The sequence below is a fragment of the Pelobates fuscus genome, chromosome 9 (assembly GCF_036172605.1).
Source record: "Pelobates fuscus isolate aPelFus1 chromosome 9, aPelFus1.pri, whole genome shotgun sequence".
NCBI classification, from domain to species: domain Eukaryota; kingdom Metazoa; phylum Chordata; class Amphibia; order Anura; family Pelobatidae; genus Pelobates; species Pelobates fuscus.
Genome location: NC_086325.1, coordinates 67,789,763 through 67,810,941, shown reverse-complemented (window position 1 = coordinate 67,810,941; position 21,179 = coordinate 67,789,763). Strand labels below are relative to the sequence as shown.

Here is a 21,179-nt window from a genome sequence, read left to right as displayed (position 1 = left end):
TATTTTTTTTTTAACTGAGGTTTTCATAATGTAAAGTAGCACTGGTTACTTACAAGCGGCTCCATCTTAAAATGGGTTACGGGAGGAAAATACAAGCTTGCGGTGTCCCAAGGAAATGACACCATTATCTTTGGTTGTAAAGTGAATGAGTGAGGTTAGCACTTCATCCTGACACAGCCGACATTTGGTGGATTAATGAGTATCTATATGAAAAAATCTAAGGCATGAAAGGATTTTCAAAAATAATCAATGAGCAGAAAGTGTGTTTATTGAGCAGAGATGGTGCACGTTTCAAAATACAAATATTTTTAATGAAATTACTAATATTTTTTTGAGATAACAGCTGATTTGAGGTTCTGTTATTGGAAATAGGGCGTTTTATGGACCAAAATGTGATGATGTCATTTAATATCACTGGCATTAATTTAAGGTAAAGGGACACTAGGTCTTATAACTACCGTATTTACTTGAATCTAATACGCCATTGAATCTAATGCGCACCTCCATTTTTGAAACCTGGAAGCTGAAAAATGTTTTTGCTGGTGAATGTAATGCGCATTTATACAAGGAGATACTACTGTACAACATTGTGCTACAATAAAAATGTTTATTGCCATATACCATAGTAACATTGATGGTATTTCAATTTTAGTGTTACATGTTAAGTCTCTTTTTTCTTAAGCTCTATTTCAGGAACAAAACTTGCCTGTGTGAATTTGCCGAAATGAAATTCACCTGTGTGACATAAACTGGGACAGAGGGACTAGTAGTTCAGCATAGGGAATTAGGTTTTTGAACTTGTTAAATGACACCTTCGTGTCACAACTTCATGTACAAGCACCAACTAGAATGGACGCTTGTCTGGACCTGGCTCTAACAAACAACGTTGATCTTTTGACCAACATTCAAGTAATTGAGCACTTGGGAAATAGTGATCACAATATAGTGTCCCTTGAAATACACTCAAAAATACAAAAGCACATAGGGTATACTAAAACATATAATTTTAAAAAGGCCAATTTTAATAAGTTAAGGGGAGCTTTACAATATATTGACTGGCATAAACTCCCAAAAAAAATTTTTTGCGAAAAGAACACTGAGGGTAAATGGAATATCTTCCAACAAATATTAGAAAGGTACATTTCTCATCATGTGCCATTGGGTAATAAATATAAAAGAAACAAATTGAAACCAAAATGGCTTAGTGGGTAAGTGAATCAAGAAATTAAAAATAAGAACAGGGCATTCAAAGCCTTTAAATTTGACAAATCAGAGGCATCCTAGAATAGATATAAGGAAGTTAATAATGTGTGCCAAAAGACTATTAGATTCGCTAAACTTTAAAATGAAATTGGAGGAAGGTGGATGTGGTTCATATATTCAAAAAGGATTCAAAATCCTTGCCTGGAAATTATAGACCTGTGAGCTTAACTTCTGTGGCTGTGAAAGTATTTGAAAGGTTACTATGGGATAATATTCGTGAATTATTTGAGAAGAACATGGTTATCAGCAGAAATCAGCACGGTTTTATGAAGCACAGGTCATGTCAAACTAACTTGATTGCATTCTACGAATAAGTAAGTAGAAGTATAGATTAGGGTGTTGCAGTGGATGTGATCTACATGGATTTTGCCAAGGCGTTTGATACAGTTCCACACAACAGATTAGTGTTCAAACTCAAAGAAATCGGTCTAGGTGGAAATTCTTGTTCTTGGGTGGAACATTGGCTTAATAGAGTACAGAGCTGTCATTAATGGTACATTTTTAAGCTGAACAGAGGTGGCAAGTGGTGTCCCTCAGGGTTCCGTTTTGGGACCCCTTCTATTTAACATGTTTATAAATGATCTTGAAAAAAGGATTGAAAGTCATGTTTCAGTGTTTGCATATGACACAAAACTGTAAAGTAATACAATGTGAGCAAGATATTACTTTGCTGCAGAGGGATTTAGATAGGCTGGAGGACTGGGCACTGAAATTTAATGTAGATGAAATTTAAACAAGCAACTTTTACCATTAATGGAAGCAAATTAGAGATAACTACACACAAGGACTTGGGAATTGTTATAGACAACAAACTATGCAACAATGTGCAATGTCAATCAGCAGTCGCTAAGGCCAGTAAGGTATTGTCATGCATAAAAAAGGGCATTAATTCTCGGGAGGAGAATATAATTTTCCCTCTTTATAAATCGCTGGTAAGACCACATCTTGAATATGCTGTGCAGTTTTGGGCACCTGTTCTAAAGAAAGATATTATGGCACTATAAAGAGTGCAGAGGAGGGCTACAAAATTAATAAAAAGAATGGAACATTTTAGGTATGAAGAAAGGTTAACAAATGTAAACTTCTTTAGTTTAGAAAACGTCACCTCAAAGTGGATATGATAACATTATACAAATAAATTCCAAACAAATTTGTCAAGCCCTGTATTGTGGTAAGCGCTCCTCTTCTATCATAGAAAAATAAGATCCTCCTACAGCGATCAGCTGGCAATTAGACAAGTGATTCTGTTAGCCTGCTGTTTTGACGTGGCCCAGGAATGATATTCAACAAAATCTGGCCTGGTGGACACATCCCTGGAATGATGAGGAGTCTGACTGTCTCTGTCCAATCTGCCTCATTCAACTATCCTAAACATCCCCCCTGTTCTGATAGTGATAGTAGGGTAATAGTGGAAGAGGTACAGCTATTGGTAGGTGGTAAGAACTGCGCAGAATCAGGTGCAGTACCAATGGCTCTGCTGTCTGCATTGGTAATTTAATTTTCTTCTTCATTTCTCACAATACCAACTTCTGTTGTCTTCTCAGATGTAGATTTATTCCATCAGCGGTGAGATGACCGACCACTCTTTCTCCACTCACTCCCTCACAGCTCAAATCTATCTTCTTGGAGGCACTCAAAGGATCAAAAACTGTGCCTCAGTGCAATACATTAGCTTCAACTATTTGTCTGGTGACAACTGAAGATACAGATAAATGACCATCAATGGTGGTGGAAGCTGTCATAACACTAGCCTCCACATTAGTACTTGGTTGACTTGTGCTAATAGAAAGGCTGGTGGTTGTGGTAGCAATAATGACAGTGGCTGAGTTACTTGTGGGACTAGTAGCAGATGATGTTACAACTGTCTCCATTTAATGGAGAGATTCAAAAGTAGATAGAGATGGACTTTGATGCAGTAGGAGAGTACACAATAGCTGGAGAAAATAGTGGATTGCTGCATGTCCTCCCTAGAGTATCCTCTTGTAAATCCTAGTGGTCATAGTTGAGTGCCTCCTGGGTCATAGTTAAATAAAATATGTCTGCAGTGGTGGGGGAAAGAGTGGTATAATCACCAGATGTATCACCACCTCCATCAATACAAGACATTGGGGACATTACTCTATCTCTTCAGTAAAGGTTGTCTCCACTGGCCCAGTGAACTAGATTCTGCTGATCTCTCCTTAGTTGCTTCTTGGGGGTTCCAGAAAGATTAAGGGGAAACACTGATTTCAATGTTTTTTGAGTCCTAGTGGCGATGATAGTTGCACTAGTCCTGCTACTGCTAACGGTACTTTCAGTCTGTATTTGGGGAAGCAATTATTTACAACCATGATGATACTACACGTGGGCCTAGCTGACACTGCTGCTACAAACATTTCTGCTTGTTTTGAGTTTTAGTCAGCAATTGCAGCATTAAATAAACAAGAAAAACAATTCACCTCCTGGGTGCTGAAGCAGATGCAATGGACATGCTAGTCCCGCTATCCTGTGGCTCAGTGGCGGAATCAAAGTAGATAGGACCCTGGTGCAAGAATAATTTTGTGACCCTTCTATCGCAAGGATGGGAAAAAAGGTAGATTCCTGTCGCACAACTCCCACAATACTTAGACAACTGGGCCCATTCTTGCAAGATTGCACTTGGCGCTAAACAGTGTTTGCATGTTTGAATGTAAGCATGTTTTAGTATGGAGTAAGTGTGTGTGAATGTAGGGATGTATTTGTGTGTAGTGTTGCCATTTGAAAGCAGTGGTTTACTTGTGTGTAATGTTTTTTGTTTGAATGTAGGTTTGCATCTGTATATAATGTTGATATTTGAATGCAAGGTTGTATTTGAGTGTAGTGTTGAAGTCTGAATGCTGAGAAGTATGTATGTATCTGTGTTACACAAAAACACAGATACACAGGTATAGATGGACAGACATGCAGACACATGCACTGACACACATACAGATGCACAAATACACACACTAACACAAATACATACACAAAAACACAGATACACACTGACACACACAGATACACAGCAATAGATGCACAGACATGCAGACACATGCACTAACACACATACAGATACAAAGATACACAGATAAGATACACACTGACACATATGCATATACATACACACAATGACACTGTAATATGTTCTTCCTCACCTTGAGGTCTCTGCACCCAGCGGCCGTGTGTCTGCATGACTGACACTTGCGGCATGCTAATGGACGCCGGCCGCTGCGGATCCATGGCAAATTATACCCCCCACGTCTGCTCACGTGATTAACGACGTCGGCGTGCATGTGACGTCACGCACGCACTGCGTGCGCACATTTTGGGGTCACAGACCGATCTCGGACAATCAGAAAGGTAAAGCAGGTATTTAAACCCAAAATTACCTTTCCTCATTGCCCTGTTGTGGTTTCCCTAGTGGTTGTCTGAGAGTGCGTTCCTGATTCAAGTATTTTCTGTTTTTTGACTCTGGCTTTGTTTTGACTTCCCTGTATTCTGGTACCCCTGATTTCTGGCTTTCCCTTATCATTGTGTCTCTTTCTGTATCCCCTGACCTCGGCAAGTTTCTTGACTACTCTTTGGTACGTTAAGTCCAGCCATCCTTAAGCTCAGTAATACGTTACCTATTAGTCATCTGTGTGACACAATTCTACGTGCTGGATCAACTAGTAATCCTGACAGATACACACAATGACCCACACAGATACACAGGAGCACACATTGATGCACAGATACACATACAGACACACAAATAACACATGCAAACACAGATAACATAAGTTCACATTACATACAGTTTTATCCACCCGCCTGTTTCTAAACTTTTTTGGTTGTTGGAGGGTGGCTTCCCTGGTGTCAAGTGGCATCTTGCTGGGTCTGATGGGAGTCAGGCTTCCTACTCTCTGGTCCTCCTCCCTGATCCGCTTGGCTCGATTGTATGCTGGGAGGAGGTGACTCAATTCCTCCCAGCACCGCCCCATTACACAGATCAGGGGGCCCAGTCACGCTGTTAAAGGCCATGGCACCTGACCAGGCCCCCTGATCAAAGATGGGCATTGGGTGACCATAAGTGCAGGGGCCACCCGATATATCCTCTTAGAATTCGACTGAGGCTGAATACTACTACAGTAGTGACACTTCTGGAGGTGGGGGTTGGAGGTGTGAGTAGTCCTTTTGACCAAGGTATAGGTGTTAAAATGCTGAGGCGCCATGGCAATGCTGCTAAAGGTGGTTTGAGGAACGCAACCACACAATACCGTTTGATACTGGGCTTGTTTCCATTATCAATATGAATTGGGATGTGATTGCGTATTGTGTAGACTTACACAACATTATTAAGTCAAAATAGAAGTTTGTGGGGCGGGGCCTGACCTGCAAGCCGATCGGTCGGAGCTCCCGATATACATGCTACCTATAAGGAGAAAACTCACCGCTACTAAGCTTGAAATCATGCCGTGAGTTGCTACCCATGATGGGGGCACCCTGGCGAACCCGATGATACCAGACTCGAGTTCCTCCCGCAATCCTGAACCGACGAAGGCAGGCTGCGGCCTACGGCGGACGAAGCTGAGGAGAGACGGCCGCTCTCCTCGCCCAAATGCTGGGGGTACCGAGCTATTGCATACCCGCTCCCCCCCTCAGGACCGGTGGGGGTGATCCCGGTCCAACCACCCCTGGCACCAAGGCTCATCCAAGCACAAAAAACGACACCCAGCGGGTCGCCCGCAAAAGCAGGGAATCACACAATGGCGGACGCCACGTGTGAACACAGCAGCACAATATGGCACCTCACCTGGGCACGACTTGAAGCCATAATCGACACCTTCTGGGTGAGCCTTGAGAGCAGACAGCAACAGACCGTAGACCCGGCGAACTCGCCTGGCAGAAAACCCAAGGACCCCTGCTACAGCCACTTTGGCAACCCCCTGGCACAATCTCAAAGATGGCGCCGCAGACGGAGGCCTCACCCGCGCGCACGCAAACCAACACAACAGAGCCATACAGTGAGGCCAGCCCGAAAAGGCCCAAGGGTCCTCACCGGACCCAATGCATGGCAGAGAACCACAACGCTACCACCAGCAAGCGGGCCTACCACACAGCATCGAGCACAGCCACTGCCAAAGAGCGCCCCATCAACCCGTCCGAAAACACCGTATGCCGGCAACATCAGCACAGATCTGCGTAAAGACGGGTGGCCGAGGAAAACAACGGCACCCACAACGCCCCACACTCAAGCATATACAAAGCCCTCTTATAAACGAGGCATAGGCTGACAGGGCACCCGCACCCCAGGAGAGGGTAGAGGCCCTTACACATTGCCTCTGCTGCTAAGGACGCTGCCCAGACCCTACCACAGCCTCCACAACTGAGACTGGCTTATCACTTAAGTAACCTTCAACATTTAAATGTGTATTATCTTTCTTGTCTTTTTCGCCCAAGTTTAGCAATTGTATGTCAATCTTAGCCTAAATGTACTATGTTGTGCTGTCCACACGGGGCCATGTCACCTGCTACTCACGTATTGACAGGCCTGCTGCCAGGTACTCTCTTGAGCCCTACTACCTTTCTCATACTCCCTGTTTATAAGCGTGTTCCATATCACAGAAAACTTGTCACCTTACACACCTGAGCGATACATAAACGCTGTCACACATACACGTCCGAACACACAGGTCGTATTGATGGCAATAGGGCACTATTTATATCATGTCAGATGTGTACGGATACTTCTTGTATTTTCCTATCATTTTAAAAAATGTGCCAACGCCACAAAATGAAGCAAAGTATTAATTCCTAAGGACTCATGCTTTATGTAACCTGTTTCATTGTAATAATTGCATGTTCTTGCTCTCGTTGTTGTGACGAGGCAGGAGAACTTGTATACCTGTGCACAATAAAAATAAAGAATTGAAAAAAAAAGAAAAAATAGAAGTTTGTGTTGAAAAATAGGTGGCTTTTTGGGGATTTACTAGTACTTAAACAATATTGTGTGTGACTTTGAGATTAAACATTACAATGTACACAGTGCTCACACTCCAAGAATACAGGCTTTTACTGAACTCTGCTTGCAGTACTACTGTTGCTTCCGCAGCACTGTGGACTAAACACTCAAGGAATAAATCTATTTTCTTTGTACAAAGAGTTTTAAAAAAAAAAAAGACTCAACACACTCAGTGCAGTGTTCACTTGTGTAGTAAATCACCGTGTGTGTCTGTGTTAGTGTGTGTCTCTGTATATCGGTCAGTGTGTATGTGTGCTAGTATATTTTTGTGTATTGTGTGTATGCATATTAGAAATAGAGTGGGGGGGACTACAAATGTTTCTCCCCTAGGGCCCTGGAACTGGTAAATGCGATCCTGCTACCACATGAAAAATAGAAATCCTTGGGCACCAAGTCGCCCTGGCACTTAGAAATGGTTATATACTGTTTTATCCGACATATGTCAAAGACATAATATTGCACATAATATACATAACCGGTACAGAGGATGGGACAAACCTGCTCCGTATGATTGTCTTGTGATGTTTGGTTGTAGAAGCCTAGAACCATGTAAACACACTCAGGTTCATATTGGAATGCTAAGGTTGCAGCTGGATATAGGCTGAGCCTGTGACACTGCACACACAAGGATGCAGCTCCACCATACAGCAGATTCTAAAGAATCAAACGCTCAAAGATGCTGCACTTGAAAGTTCAATTTCTGGATGACTCTCAGAAGACCTTTGTTGTGGATGTAAGTAAATAAAATAAAAAATGTGATTTTGTACATAGAGCAGGAATCCTGTGCTAGGGTATTTAGCTAATGAGACTACAATGCTGGTTTTATTTTGTATTTTATGCTTTATTTCCCTGATACAAAGCAGTAGTATAATACAGATATAAATTATTCGTAAATGAATGTCATCATCTCCTGCTAACCCTTTCATGTCTCTTTGGAGTGTGTTTAGAAATATTTTTTACTTCTGGTAAGTTGTGAGTGTAGTATTTTAAATACAATATTGCAAAGATCCTCATATTATTATTATTATTATTATTATTATTATTATTTTGTATTTGTTTTGCTTGTACTTTGCAGCTGGTTAGGGACTTTAGAGCATAATAATTCATTGTTTGATATTGATACATAATTAATGAAATTTTAGGCCATTAAGAGTGTGTGTTGTCTACTTATTTTTATATCAAGTAAATGAGTGTTCAGCTTTTGCTATATTTATATGTGTATATCTCACTAGACTAATACAGTTAATATCTATCTATCTCTATTGCTATCTCTCTCTATCTCTATGTCTATCTATCTTGCGATCTATCTATCTTTCTATCTCTATCTCTCTCTCTATCTATCTATCTATCTCTGTTGCTATCTATCTATCTTTCCCTCTCTCTCTTGCTATCTATCTATCTATCTATCGCTATCTCTCTCTATCTATCGCTATCTATCTATCTATCGCTATCTCTCTCTATCTATCGCTATCTCTCTCTATCTATCGCTATCTATCTATCTATCTCTCGCTATCTATTTCTCTATCTATCACTCTCTTGTGATCTACCTATCTCTCTTGCGATCTATCTATCTCTGTTGCTAGCTATCTATATTTCCCTCCCTCTCTCTCTTTCTATCTATCTATCTGTCTATTGTCTATCCGTCTGTCCGTCTGTCTGTATATCTCATCTCTCTCTCTCTCTCTCTCTCTCTCTTTCTATCTATCTATCTGTCTATTGTCTGTCCGTCTGTCCGTCTGTCTGTATCTCTCTCTCTCTCTCTCTCTCTATCGATGCTGAAGCTCCTAGGATTAAGAATAGCTAAAACATGTATCCATTAATGCTTGCGGATAAAAACATAAATGTTTTTTGGGGGCATCTAAGGATTGTGAAGACATTGTTGTTGCTTACCTCAATGTTTTTAATGGGATTTGTCTGTGGAAAGAGAGTGTATTTTGATTTCCTGTTTTAAAGTAGTTGACTGTTAAACCTTCTATATTTTGTTTTAATAATTTTCAGAATTTATTTTGTCCAAAATAGCCTAACAATAATCAATGGTTTATGGATCAAATGGTGATTGAGTAAAAACTCTTCACTGGTTTTCTAGCTAGTAACTATATGCAATAACAATCTAGGAACCCATCTATTTTCTCTTTTATATTGTTTAAGCTTCTTCCGATTAAACAAACCTCAGTTGGAACATACATAATGATACATAAAGTATATTGGTAGCGTTCATGGTTCTATATTTAAGATCTGTTAAATTTCACATACAGATACTAATCATACAGGTTTTGTAAAATCTCTACCGTGAACTGGATTAATAAAGACGAGTAATGGAAAAGCTTTCTATTATATACATGTTATTGTAACTAATGGCTTTGTCCATTTGCTTTATTCTTCCAGAGAATGAACAGATTTTGAACACTCCACTCCAAGGCATTTGATCCATTTCCTGTTAGAAACATGCAGTAGATTAATACGGGATAAGTCAGTCAGGTCACAAATGATGATAGCTAAGGGGCACCTACTAAATACCAGTCAATCCCCCCAAAACATGTAATAAATGTGTAAAAGTCCAATGAGGTTCCTCGTTCGTAAAGGAGCACTCTGACATTAAAAAAAAACAAAAAACATTATATTTATTTTTAACATTAGATTAAAAAAAAATATATATTTTTGTAAAAATAAATGTTTAACTTTATGTAGACCCCTTTGTGATTGAGATTAAAAAAAGGCTGCAAAATGCCATTCTGCTTTCCTGAAATCGAGGGCAGGGGCAGCCTCTACACTGGAGCTCTATCTGCCCGCTGTTAGATTACGAACATCGGTGATTTGGTCCAATCAGATGCTTCTCACATGTAAGCAATATAGACCTACAGCAGGTGCACAGCAATCTCCACAATTTGCCAATTAAATCCAACGCAATGACAAGCATTAGCGGCATTTGCCTTAAACATACTGAGCATGATGCCAATGAATGTAAAGACCTTTGCTCCCCCCTCCTCCTCACACACACAGTCACCAAATGTGCATGAACAAGGACATGCCATTTTATTATGACAGAAAACAACTATTTATTAAACACATGCACACACCTTGACACATACACACACTGACACACAGATACACACTCTGGCATATGCTCACACTGACACACAGATACACACTCTGGCATATGCTCACACTGACACACAGATACAAACATTGACATAAACACACACCTTGACACACAGATACATGCAATGGCACATACACTCACTGGCACATACACACAGACACACACAATCAGATACACATATTAAGATACACACTGACACACGGATTCACACACATTGACACACAGATAAACACACACAAACTGACATACATAGATACATACATTTTATAATTTTTACATTTGCAGCCACCCACCCTGTTAGCTTACCTTTTGTGCCCAGGAGGAGTCCTAGGGGTGATGCTGACTGAGGGTGATGTTAGTGTGCGTGAGGCTCTGCAACAGCAGAGGTCCAGCCTCTCATCCCCATACTGCTTGTGTCCGCTGCCGCATCCTCTTTCCCTCCCACACAGTGCTAGGTGGAAATGATCAACTTTTACTCCCTCCCAGCCAGCCGATACTACAGGGGTCCATCGCTATCTTAAAGGGCTGTGTGGTGTCTGACTAGTTCATCAGCACCCATCAGGTGGCCCGCAAATTATATGCAATATCCCCGAAATCACAAACACAACCTGACATACATTGTATGTCAAACTGTGTTTGTGGGATTTCCATGATATTGTATATAATTTGTGGACGTCATTAAGACGCTAATACAATGTGGGAGATTTGCGTAATTTATGGGAGATTTGGAACGTCTGGTATTTTGGAAAACATGTAAATATTGCTGTTTTTTCTAAACAGAAATATTTTACATTGTTAGGCAAAACAAATAAAATTTATGCACCAAAAACCTACATTAAGATGTAGTGATGTTGGTGCCTAGAACAGGGATTAGCAACCTATGGCACGTGTTCCATGCACAGCACTCAAGGCTGCTAGAGTCAAACGGGCTCTGTCCTATCTGGAGTCCCAGTGAAACTTCAGATATCTGCTAATACGAAAAGGTGGTGAAGGACAATCCTCAATTTATGCGTTGCAGCACGTGTGAATGGGAATCCGCACTCTAGTACAGCAGCCCACAGCTGCTGTGGCAGCTCCTGTCCTTGACCTGTACCTGGCCAGCCTGGTCCCCACTGGAACCCAGGGAAGCCACCCACACTGCTAGATATACACAGGAATGCAGAAGAACCCTCCCCTTATACAAATAATACGAACAGCTCACACACAAACTTACACACAATCCCCACAAACTCAACACCACTAACAATTCACATACATGCACACAACCACACATGCAGCATCTCACATGCAATACCCCAAACAGGCTCAAGGAAGCAAGGTGAATGGTTAGAGTTAGGACCCATCTAGGGGGGTCTGCCTTTACGTTGGCAGGTGGGCTCATCCTCTCATGGCCATTGGAGGTAACTACAAAACCTACATTTGTTTAAAGATACATAGGGATTAAGGAGAGAGCGCAGGTAACTTGTTTTTCTTTGGTTTTTACTATATATTGGGGCTGATGTGTACTGTAGTCATTGCAGCCGCCCAGTGATGGGAGTGAGCGCAGGACTTATCTTTCTGCATTTGTAGCCCCTCACATACACACACTACCAAACAGCCCCTCACATACGCACACTACATCCACACACAATTCCACAAGCAGCCCCCATACACAGCCCAGATTCATAGGTATCATACACAACACCACGAACTACGTGTGAACATATACAATGTAATAGCTCATATACAACGATACAAAGCAACTGCAGTATAAATAACATAAGCAGAATACGGCAACATGCACACCTCAATTAAAAAATAAATAAAACTGGCACGCTATGGGACATCACAATCTTATTTTTGCACAGTGCTGCTAAAGGGTTGCCCACCCCTAGCCTAGAACATCCCTTTAAATTGTTCTGCAATATACAATGTGTGATATATGATGTTTTTAAATCCTGGCCTGCAAATTGGGTGACCTCAAACAATGCTTTAAAAATTGTATTTCGTGATAGTTGCCATTTTTGCAAAGCAGTGACACTAACTTCAGGAAAGCATTGTGACATATAGGGTCTGGCCTGCCTGAGATTGATGAGAGTTACACTCCAGAGCAGCAGTTGCCATCATTAATTCAGTACCTACCATATTACTGATAAGCTAGGAATGGAGTTGGGGAGACAGAGACTGTGATATTCTCTCTCCACAGCTTCTCTCCATGCATATAACCAAATGGAAAGCCTGATTTAAAGAAAGCAGCTGTTGACCAAGAAAGTAACCCTTTAAAAATCTCAGACAGACTACGACATGTGTATCGCATTGCTGTTTAAGATTAAAAAACCTAGCCCTCAGCTTAACACAATTTGAAAAAAAATAAAAAACAACCCATCATGTATTGTAATAAACACATACGGCTAATCACAGAAATGGGGAGGGTGAAAGGTATAGGAGCACAAAAAAAACATACAAACAATAACATTTACAGTTCAAAATACTGAATATAACAATGTGTGAAAATCTGGAATTAATTAAGATCACTTACAACAGAGCCATATGAGCAGAGCAATTAGTGTGGGAGGTATTTAAAGAACCAAATCATGCCATGTCAAGAGTCCATAAATCTGGCACTGCTGGTATTATTTGGTCAGATGTACATATTAACATCAAAACAAAAACATTATAACAAAATTTACTTATATTTTCACATCAGATTTTTATAACTTTCCTTTTAGTATTAATAGGTAGGGTGTACATTTTAACATCAAAACTATAACATTATAGGAAAATTGACATACATTTTCCCATCTTGTTTTTTATAACTTTGCTTTTAGTGAGTTAAGCTTTTTCTTTACAAAATTGCACGTTATGCAGGCTATATTAATAACTACTATTTTAACACCTTTTACAGTATTGACCTTTAAATCTATATGTAAAAGAAAATGTGTGTTTTTTATGTTATGTAATTTGACCAACGAATAAACAGCGTACCCACCAGTTTACAGAACTCCCTCACATAAGCCAGGCTCCTACTGTATTGCTGCCAAAATATATAGTTACCAAATTCCGACCACCCAGTTAAAATTAAAAAAAAATTATTTATTTGAGAAGTTTAATTAAACAGCAGTTTTAATAACATTGAATTAAACAGAAGTTTCAGATACGCATTATTGATACTCTATTCATGGATTGCAAAATAAAAAACTTGAATTATGTACATTTCCAAAAAATTTATTTTACATGCACTGCCACACACTCATACATGGGCACATACACAGAAACATACACACAGATGCCCACAGACACATGTACACACAGATACAATACAAGAGATACACACACAGTGACTGACACGCAGGGGCGTACCTATTTTTGGCACCCCTCCCCCACACACACTTTAAAATGTAAAAAAACAAGCACAGTGTTTTTAAATGTATTTAGCACTGAGCAGTGTTTGTGTGTTTGAATGTTAGCATGTTTTTGTATGGAGTATGTTTGAGTGAATGTAGGGGTGTGTTTGTATCTAGTGTTGGTGTTTGAATGCAAGAATTCATTTGTGTGTAGTGGTACATTTTGAATGCAGTGGTGTGGTTATATATAATGGTGGGGTTTGTATGTAGTGTTGTCGTTGAAATGCAGGGGTGTATTTGTGTGTAGTGTTGGCGAGATTCTGAGAGGTATGCACATATACACACTGACACACATACAGATACATAGACACACAGATACATAGACACACACTGACAAACATGCAGACAAACGTGCCCTACCTGTGAATTTAGGCATGCTTTTGTATGGAGAATATTTGTGTGAATGCTTGAGTATTTGTGTATATTGCTGATATCTGAATGTAGAAGGTCTGTTAGTGTGTAGTGTTGGCGTTTGAATGCAGGATTATTATTTTTTGCAATGTTGAATGCAGGGGTGTGTTTGTGTGTAACATTGGTAGTTGCATGCAAATGTGCATTAAAAATGTAAAAATACAAGTGTAATTGTTTTAAAATGTATTTAGCACTGAGCAGTGTTTGTGTGTTTGAATGTTAGCATGTTTTTTATGGAGTATGTTTGAGTGAATGTAGGGGCTGTGTTTGTATTTAGTGTTGGCGTTTGAATGTAAGCATTCATTTGTATGTAGTGTAGTTATTCACAGTTTACTGATACTATTATGAGTGGGTGATCAGAAAACATAAAGACATTTGGCTAAACCATTTAACTATAATATATATAAAGAAAAGCTTGATTGTCGGGAGGTAAAAGCTCTCATTTGACTTGAAAATATTCACTGATCTTCATTGTTGGTAAATCTTTAAAATAACATCAATAATTATTCTCTAAAGAGGTACATTGCATAATAATTCACTGGGTGCAGAAGATCTGGGCTCTGAAGATCTGAGCTTTTTTTTCTCAATATTTTATTTTTGTAGTGCAATGCCAATAACACAAACAGGTATAGACTTGCCATCATAAAACATTAAAGAGGTGTCTGAGAAAATTTGAGATACATGTCAAGATTCCTGCACTAGTTTTAAGTTCTATAATGCTTCTCAATAAAAATGCGTTTTCAATAGAAACCTTACTGAGCTTTTGACTACTGACCGCTCTGTAACAGACACAAGATAGATTTTTGAGATGTTATTCTATTGGCCTTCAGGGATGTTATTTATACAGTATATATGTTTATATTGTTTCCAGGGATAGCCAGCCTTAGGAACAAGCATCACTAACTCAGGAGCAATGCAACAACATCTAAAGGGGATATTAAAAAGTCCAACCAAGTGACTTTGCTTGTCTACCTTCAGAATGTTTTATGAATAAATGCCAAAATGGTGACCTCACTAGTAGGACTGTCCTCATTTTCAGTTTCCATGACTACAGCTTTATCCTATCACGCGTAGAGAATTTGCTTTTATTTTACATTGTCGTCATTAGTTACCTCAGTGTCTGGTCACAAAATGGCTACATCTTAATTTCCCTCTAACAACACTTTACATGAAACAATATTCCTAAATGTTATAGTTTTCGTGGAGCTCAAGACATCCCGAGTTAATTTTATTTGCTAATATCTTCGAACTGTTTTTAAAAGATATTCACTGAACTAAGCAAATTAAACATGCTGGTGGAGAACAGGCCTATAATTGGTTTAATTGCACAATGTCTCCTAATTTAGACAGGGATTGGGTGAATGTTCAGAGCAGGCTGTTATTAGATTGTCACTATAGCACAGGCAGAGGACAAAACTATAGTAATTTTCCTCAACAGCACTTAATTTCATGAAGGTTCTTAGGCTCATTGCATCAACAAATGTTAAAGCGTTCAGCTCTTAGACAGCCATAGCTTTGCTTCTTGTTCCAAGGGATGACAGAATTAAAGCATTCATTCAACTCTATGCAAATGTGAGACTAATTCTGTTACCAGATCTACTCATCATTAGCATTAAGAACATTTTCTTTTCCATTATTTTTCTTTATTTTCTCTCTCTCTCTCTCTCTCTCTCTCTCTCTCTCTCTTCTTGTGGACTGTCTGTCAAGAAATGTTAGGTTGGCGTTGCCACAAAATCTGGTTAGAAAATTATATCATGAGAAAATGACAGACTGCAATTTGTTATGTGAAACTGCCATGAAAATAAACTGTATATAAGACTTCATATCAGATTCCTATTTCACGTTCCATCCTTGATACATTGTAATAGCAGAAAACCACAGGTAGAACCAGCGGTGAAGCAATTAAAGAGACAGTAAAAAACAAAGAGTTAATTTGCTTGTTAAAGTGGCATATGCCAGTGAGATATTTCAGTGGTTGGAGCCCCTGAAACACTGTAGCTGGTACAGTATTTCCAGCACCTGTTTATACTGCAATGTTAAAGGCAATAAGACTTTAAGAAAATAAGAAAAATGGTTTTGTTTATTTTTAATACTTAATTTATTCCACCCAGCACCATTTCAGTGTATACCTATTGTTTATCTTGTTACAAACGTCCATAGTGTTTTTGGGAAACCTACCAGTGGCCCTGAAGAGGTAGCCATTTTGTGATCAGACACTGTAGTAAATTATTTTGATGACAATGTATAATAGACAGTGTACTATATCACTAGGACACTTGCACTAAAATATTTCCTGGGTAATAAGTGCTGCTTCACCCATGTTACCTCCCTCAGTTACATGGGCTAAATGCAGATCTAAGGAATGGTGTACTGTGAAAATTAAACCCCCTCACTAAAACATTTACCACCACATTGTCTGATCACAAAATGGCTACCTCTCCAGGGCCACTGGTTGGTTTCCCAAAACGTTATGGACTTTTGTCCAAGGGTGGGGTGGCGGGTAAATTAAGTGACTACCGTATATGTGAGTTTATAAGTCACAACTCCTTTAAGTTACTATAAATGCGTCTGTCGGGGTAGCATTATAGGATTGCCAGGATCATCAAATTCCAGGGATCACAGTAAATGCAGGTGGTAAAGATGGTCACACTATTGTTGCAACAGGTGAAATTTGTGTGGTTACTTCAGCTTCCAATGCAGAACACAAAGTGATTCCTTTTGATAAATATATATGCAAGTTATGCAATGTAGAAATAGATTATAATTATGTATATTTTCACTTGTGAACTATCTTGGTTGTTATTGTTGGGGGATTTGTACAGATTTCAACCCTTCCCTTTGTGTACACTATAAAATGAAAATGTTACCTGTAACACTGATGTTTGTTTGATTTCCTTATTACTTTGGTAGCAAAAAGCTCTTGGAAAGGAACTGTTTAACATGAGCTGCAGCCATCTAAACCTAACAGAGAAAGAATACTTTGGTTTGGAATTCAGAAATCACTTAGGATTCCAAGTAAGTGAATGTCTCTGTTCTAGCTAAAGGGCAAATGAAGAATGCTTTGCTGCTTTTCAAGGTTAATGTGACTTAAAAGGGAATTCACCGTGATTTTTACATTTTATTGAACTTTAACCCAAGCCTTATGTATAAAACTGTTTTATATTGATGTATATGTTCGGTTTACTGGTTTTCTTTGCATACAGCTATTATTAGTAATTATAAATCGATTTAGATTATGGGTTCCGCGTTATGTGTGTTGCATAAAATTACGTATTTTTTTTTATATTATATACACTTATCCCCATTTAATTAGCATATATGTACATGGGACCTGTGAAAAATAAAGTTAACAGGGCTATTTAGTAATGTGAGAATTCAAGGTGAATTTCACATTTGAGGCCAGAGTAGCCAAACTAAATACGTAGCTGACTTGGAGAATATTTTTATTTTAAATGCTAAATTCCATTTGAATTCACTTTGAATTCTCAATCTAGTAAATAACCCTGTAAATCCAGAAATTCATACTTCTCTATCCTCTAACTAGGAACTCTGTCCTGAATTTTTAATATGCACTTTAGCTTAATAATTTATTTATTTATTTATTATTGCCATTTATATAGCGGCAACAAATTTCATAGCACTTTACAATATTATGAGAGGGGGATTTAACTATAAATAGGACAATTACAAGAAAACTTACAGGAACGATAGGTTGACGAGGACCCTGCTCAAACGAGCTTACAGTCTATATGAAGTGGGGTATAAAACACATTAGGACAGGGAATAGCCATCAAATAAGGTGGGAGTGAAGCAGAGCTGGAGGAGAGAGTAGAGTGATGCCCTTTAGGAGAGAGCAAGAGACAAGTATGTGAGGTAGAGGTTACTCTGGGAGGCCATAACTTTCCTAAAGAGATGGGTTTAAGGCACTTCTTAAACGATTGAAGACTAGTGGAGAGTCTGATGGCGGTAGGAAGGCTATTCCATAGGAAGGCGCCTTCGAGAAGTCCTGCAAGCGTGAGTTGGCCGTATGGGTGCTAGCAGCTGACAGGAGAAGGTCACGGGCAGAGCGGAGAGACCGAGAAGGAGCATACCTATAGATCATAAACAAATATGAATACCGCACTCAATCAAAAGCATAAATAATTGTTAAACCTATGCTTAATTTCATAGTATTTATTGTAAAGCTTATAAGTATAATTCATAAAGATAATGGTATTTCATCAAATTAGCACATAATTCATCTTATATACACAAACTATGTACAAATATCTATCTAGACACAGTATCCTCCTATGTGCAATGAATAGTTCAAAAAAGTGTAAAAAATGGGGGCGGGGCCTGTCTCGCATGGAGGACAGACGTGCCTGAGCAGAGCTCCTACACAAGCAGAGCGATTAATGGCACCACCAAGCCAAATAACCCTGAACAAAGCGACAGCACTCAACTTATATGACCCACGAAGGGGCTGGGAAGCAACACGCCGGCATATAAGGCACCCGATGCACACAGGCGACAAGCACCGCAATACAAGGCCTAGCAAGTGTCGGACGGGAGAGGCGGCCGATCTCCAGGCCCGGCACTGTGGGAAGCAGACTCCAGCCGAGTAACAACCCCGATACTCCCCCCCCCCCGGACCGTCGGGGGTGATCGCCGTCCATCCCAAGGAGGCCATCCAAAACTGAAGGGAACGCAGGGTGCAGCATCACCACACTGCCAGCTACCGGGCGCACCAGCCGTCATGGCGGACGCCACGTGTCTCCCCGACAGCACTGACCCTGCGCCCGACATCCTGCAGAAACTAGATGCACTGTTCGCCAATTTCTGGCGTAAGCTGGAGGGCAGAGCACAATCGCTAACCACGCAGCAGACAAGCAGCCAACAAGTCAAGCAGTTGCCTCCAATCTTGAACATCACGCAAGTCAAGGCTACCAGACAGGCCTCAACATGGCGGCAGACCAAACCGCACAAGCAACCTCGGCACAAGAAAATGAAGGGCCGTGAGAGAAGGCATCGCCGACACCCGCGGCGGCAGGAGACCACACTCGGGTGCAGACGGCGGCTGACAGCCGCGCCTCAAACACGAACCCAGCGGAGAACCACACGCAACCCACACCAGCTCCAGTCCCAGTGGACCCCACAGAACCGGCCCTACGATGCTCAAGCTCGCACAGAGAGGACAACCGGCGGATGCTGGGTATCAGTCCCCACTGACGCAAGGAGCCGTGGAGGCAGGCTGGTGCAAAAATGCTACCCTGCAAATAGGTCTGGACCTTGTTTGCCCACTAAGGGCATAGGCTGAGTGGGACATGTACAAGGGGATACTGAACATGTCAGAGGAAAACCCTGCAGTTCCCTCTCACACACACAACACGGATATATAGTTACAGCATGTGACTTAATAATCTGTTTTCTGCCTATACCGCAAAGCCTCCTAAGCCACCTGACCCCACTAGTACTTGGCACCTAGCTACTAAAAGACTGGGTGGCCTCCCTACCATAAGCAATGTCTAGCGCCCGTATCCACCTAGCCTGTGTTTTCTTACAACCTGAACGTTATATATGATATGCATCACCATAGTACCTAACACGGCCCTAGACAGATCCCCTACTCCTGTTTTATAAGCTTGCTTCTCCTTAAATAAAAAAAAAAGTGCACTGTTTATCCATGCCAAACAACTGTCTGAACATGTAAACTCTGGCGGAAAGCTGTTGTGGCATTCGCTGGCGTAAATGTAATATGTTTTATCTATGCACGACAAAATAAAGAATATAAAAAAAAAAAAAAAAGTGTAAAAAATGAAAAAATGAAAAAAACTTGAAAAAAGAAAAAGGTTAAGAAAAAGATTAAGAAAAAAATTAAGAAAAAATGAAAAAAAAGAAAAAAATGAAAAAAATGAAAAAATGAAAAAAATGAAAAAAATGATGAAAAAATGAGAAAAATGCAAAAAATGAAAGAAATGAAAAAATTACCAAGTATTAAAGTCCTAATAAGTGGCAGTCCAGTATATAGTGCACTATATGTTTGCCCACTATCTGTGGGTTGATCTCACCAATGTCGTCTATTTCTTTATGCTGTATCCTGTAGGAAGATGCTGTAGTCTGTGAAAGATGGTCTGAATGGAAGGGATGGAACGAATTCCTGATGGTAGAAAAAATGATCACCACTCTGTATCTGCTGGTGGCTGATCAAAATCTGTTGTAGTCAATGAAGTCAATCGGCAGTATAAGGCTCCTTTAGAGGTGGACTGAAGTTAATAGAAGGGCTTTCCTTGTGAGCTTTCCTTGTGAATGGGCTGCGCGCTCGGGACATATGCGTCCCTTCGGTGGCCCCAGTGTCCGTGCTGTCAAAAGAAAAACATCAGGGTTTAAATATCCTCAGATTAGGCGGCAAACACTGCCGCATTAAGTCCACGGTCCTACTTCCGCATTCCGACGCATACGTGCGTCATTGCGTCATGCGTATTTCACACAACTTTATTGAAAACGAGCATTCTAATAGAGTTATAAAGCAAGCGAAAACACAAGTTTGTTGTGATACCACAATGCATTTACAGATACAAATGTAAATCGGACCTTGCAGTAGGGATATAAATATAAATCCCAATGAGAATAAGGATATAAATTTTATATTAACAATGAATTAGTATGTACACCAATAATAATACATAGGTACTGCATCAATGGATGCATATCTTATAAACAGACTTGCATACACTTAAAACACAGAATAGTATAGTGTATCGTTATGTTAATGCTCACCTGTAACAGGAGATCAAGAGGGAAAAGTGAAATCTTGTTGTGAGAGAGCTAGTTGGGTAACCAGCTGTATGAAAAAGAAAGAACAACTATTATATTCACCAATAAAGATTTGGTTAAAACTGCAAAAAATTATATTTAACAGACAAAGAAAGGGGGGGGGGAAGAAAAAGTTTTTTAACAAAGGTAACAAGTTCAATGCAACCGACCTGTCTACTATGACCCCATTGTGTCCCTAGACCCTGTCTGTGAGGGACCCTGTAGT

The 21,179-nt window shown here is 40.0% G+C and overlaps 1 protein-coding gene across 1 annotated transcript in view; it reads left to right on the top strand.

Moving 5' to 3' along the window:
• The first annotated feature begins 7,896 nt into the window (after nucleotides 1-7,896).
• The window catches only part of FRMD7 (FERM domain containing 7), a 55,510-nt gene continuing 42,227 nt past the window's right edge, over nucleotides 7,897-21,179 (top strand). Inside the window, exons 1-2 of the mRNA XM_063433537.1 lie at nucleotides 7,897-7,997; nucleotides 17,069-17,173. Coding sequence (XP_063289607.1) covers nucleotides 7,941-7,997; nucleotides 17,069-17,173 — 162 coding nt within the window. The 5' untranslated portion in view covers nucleotides 7,897-7,940. The remainder of the gene's footprint in view (nucleotides 7,998-17,068; nucleotides 17,174-21,179) is intronic.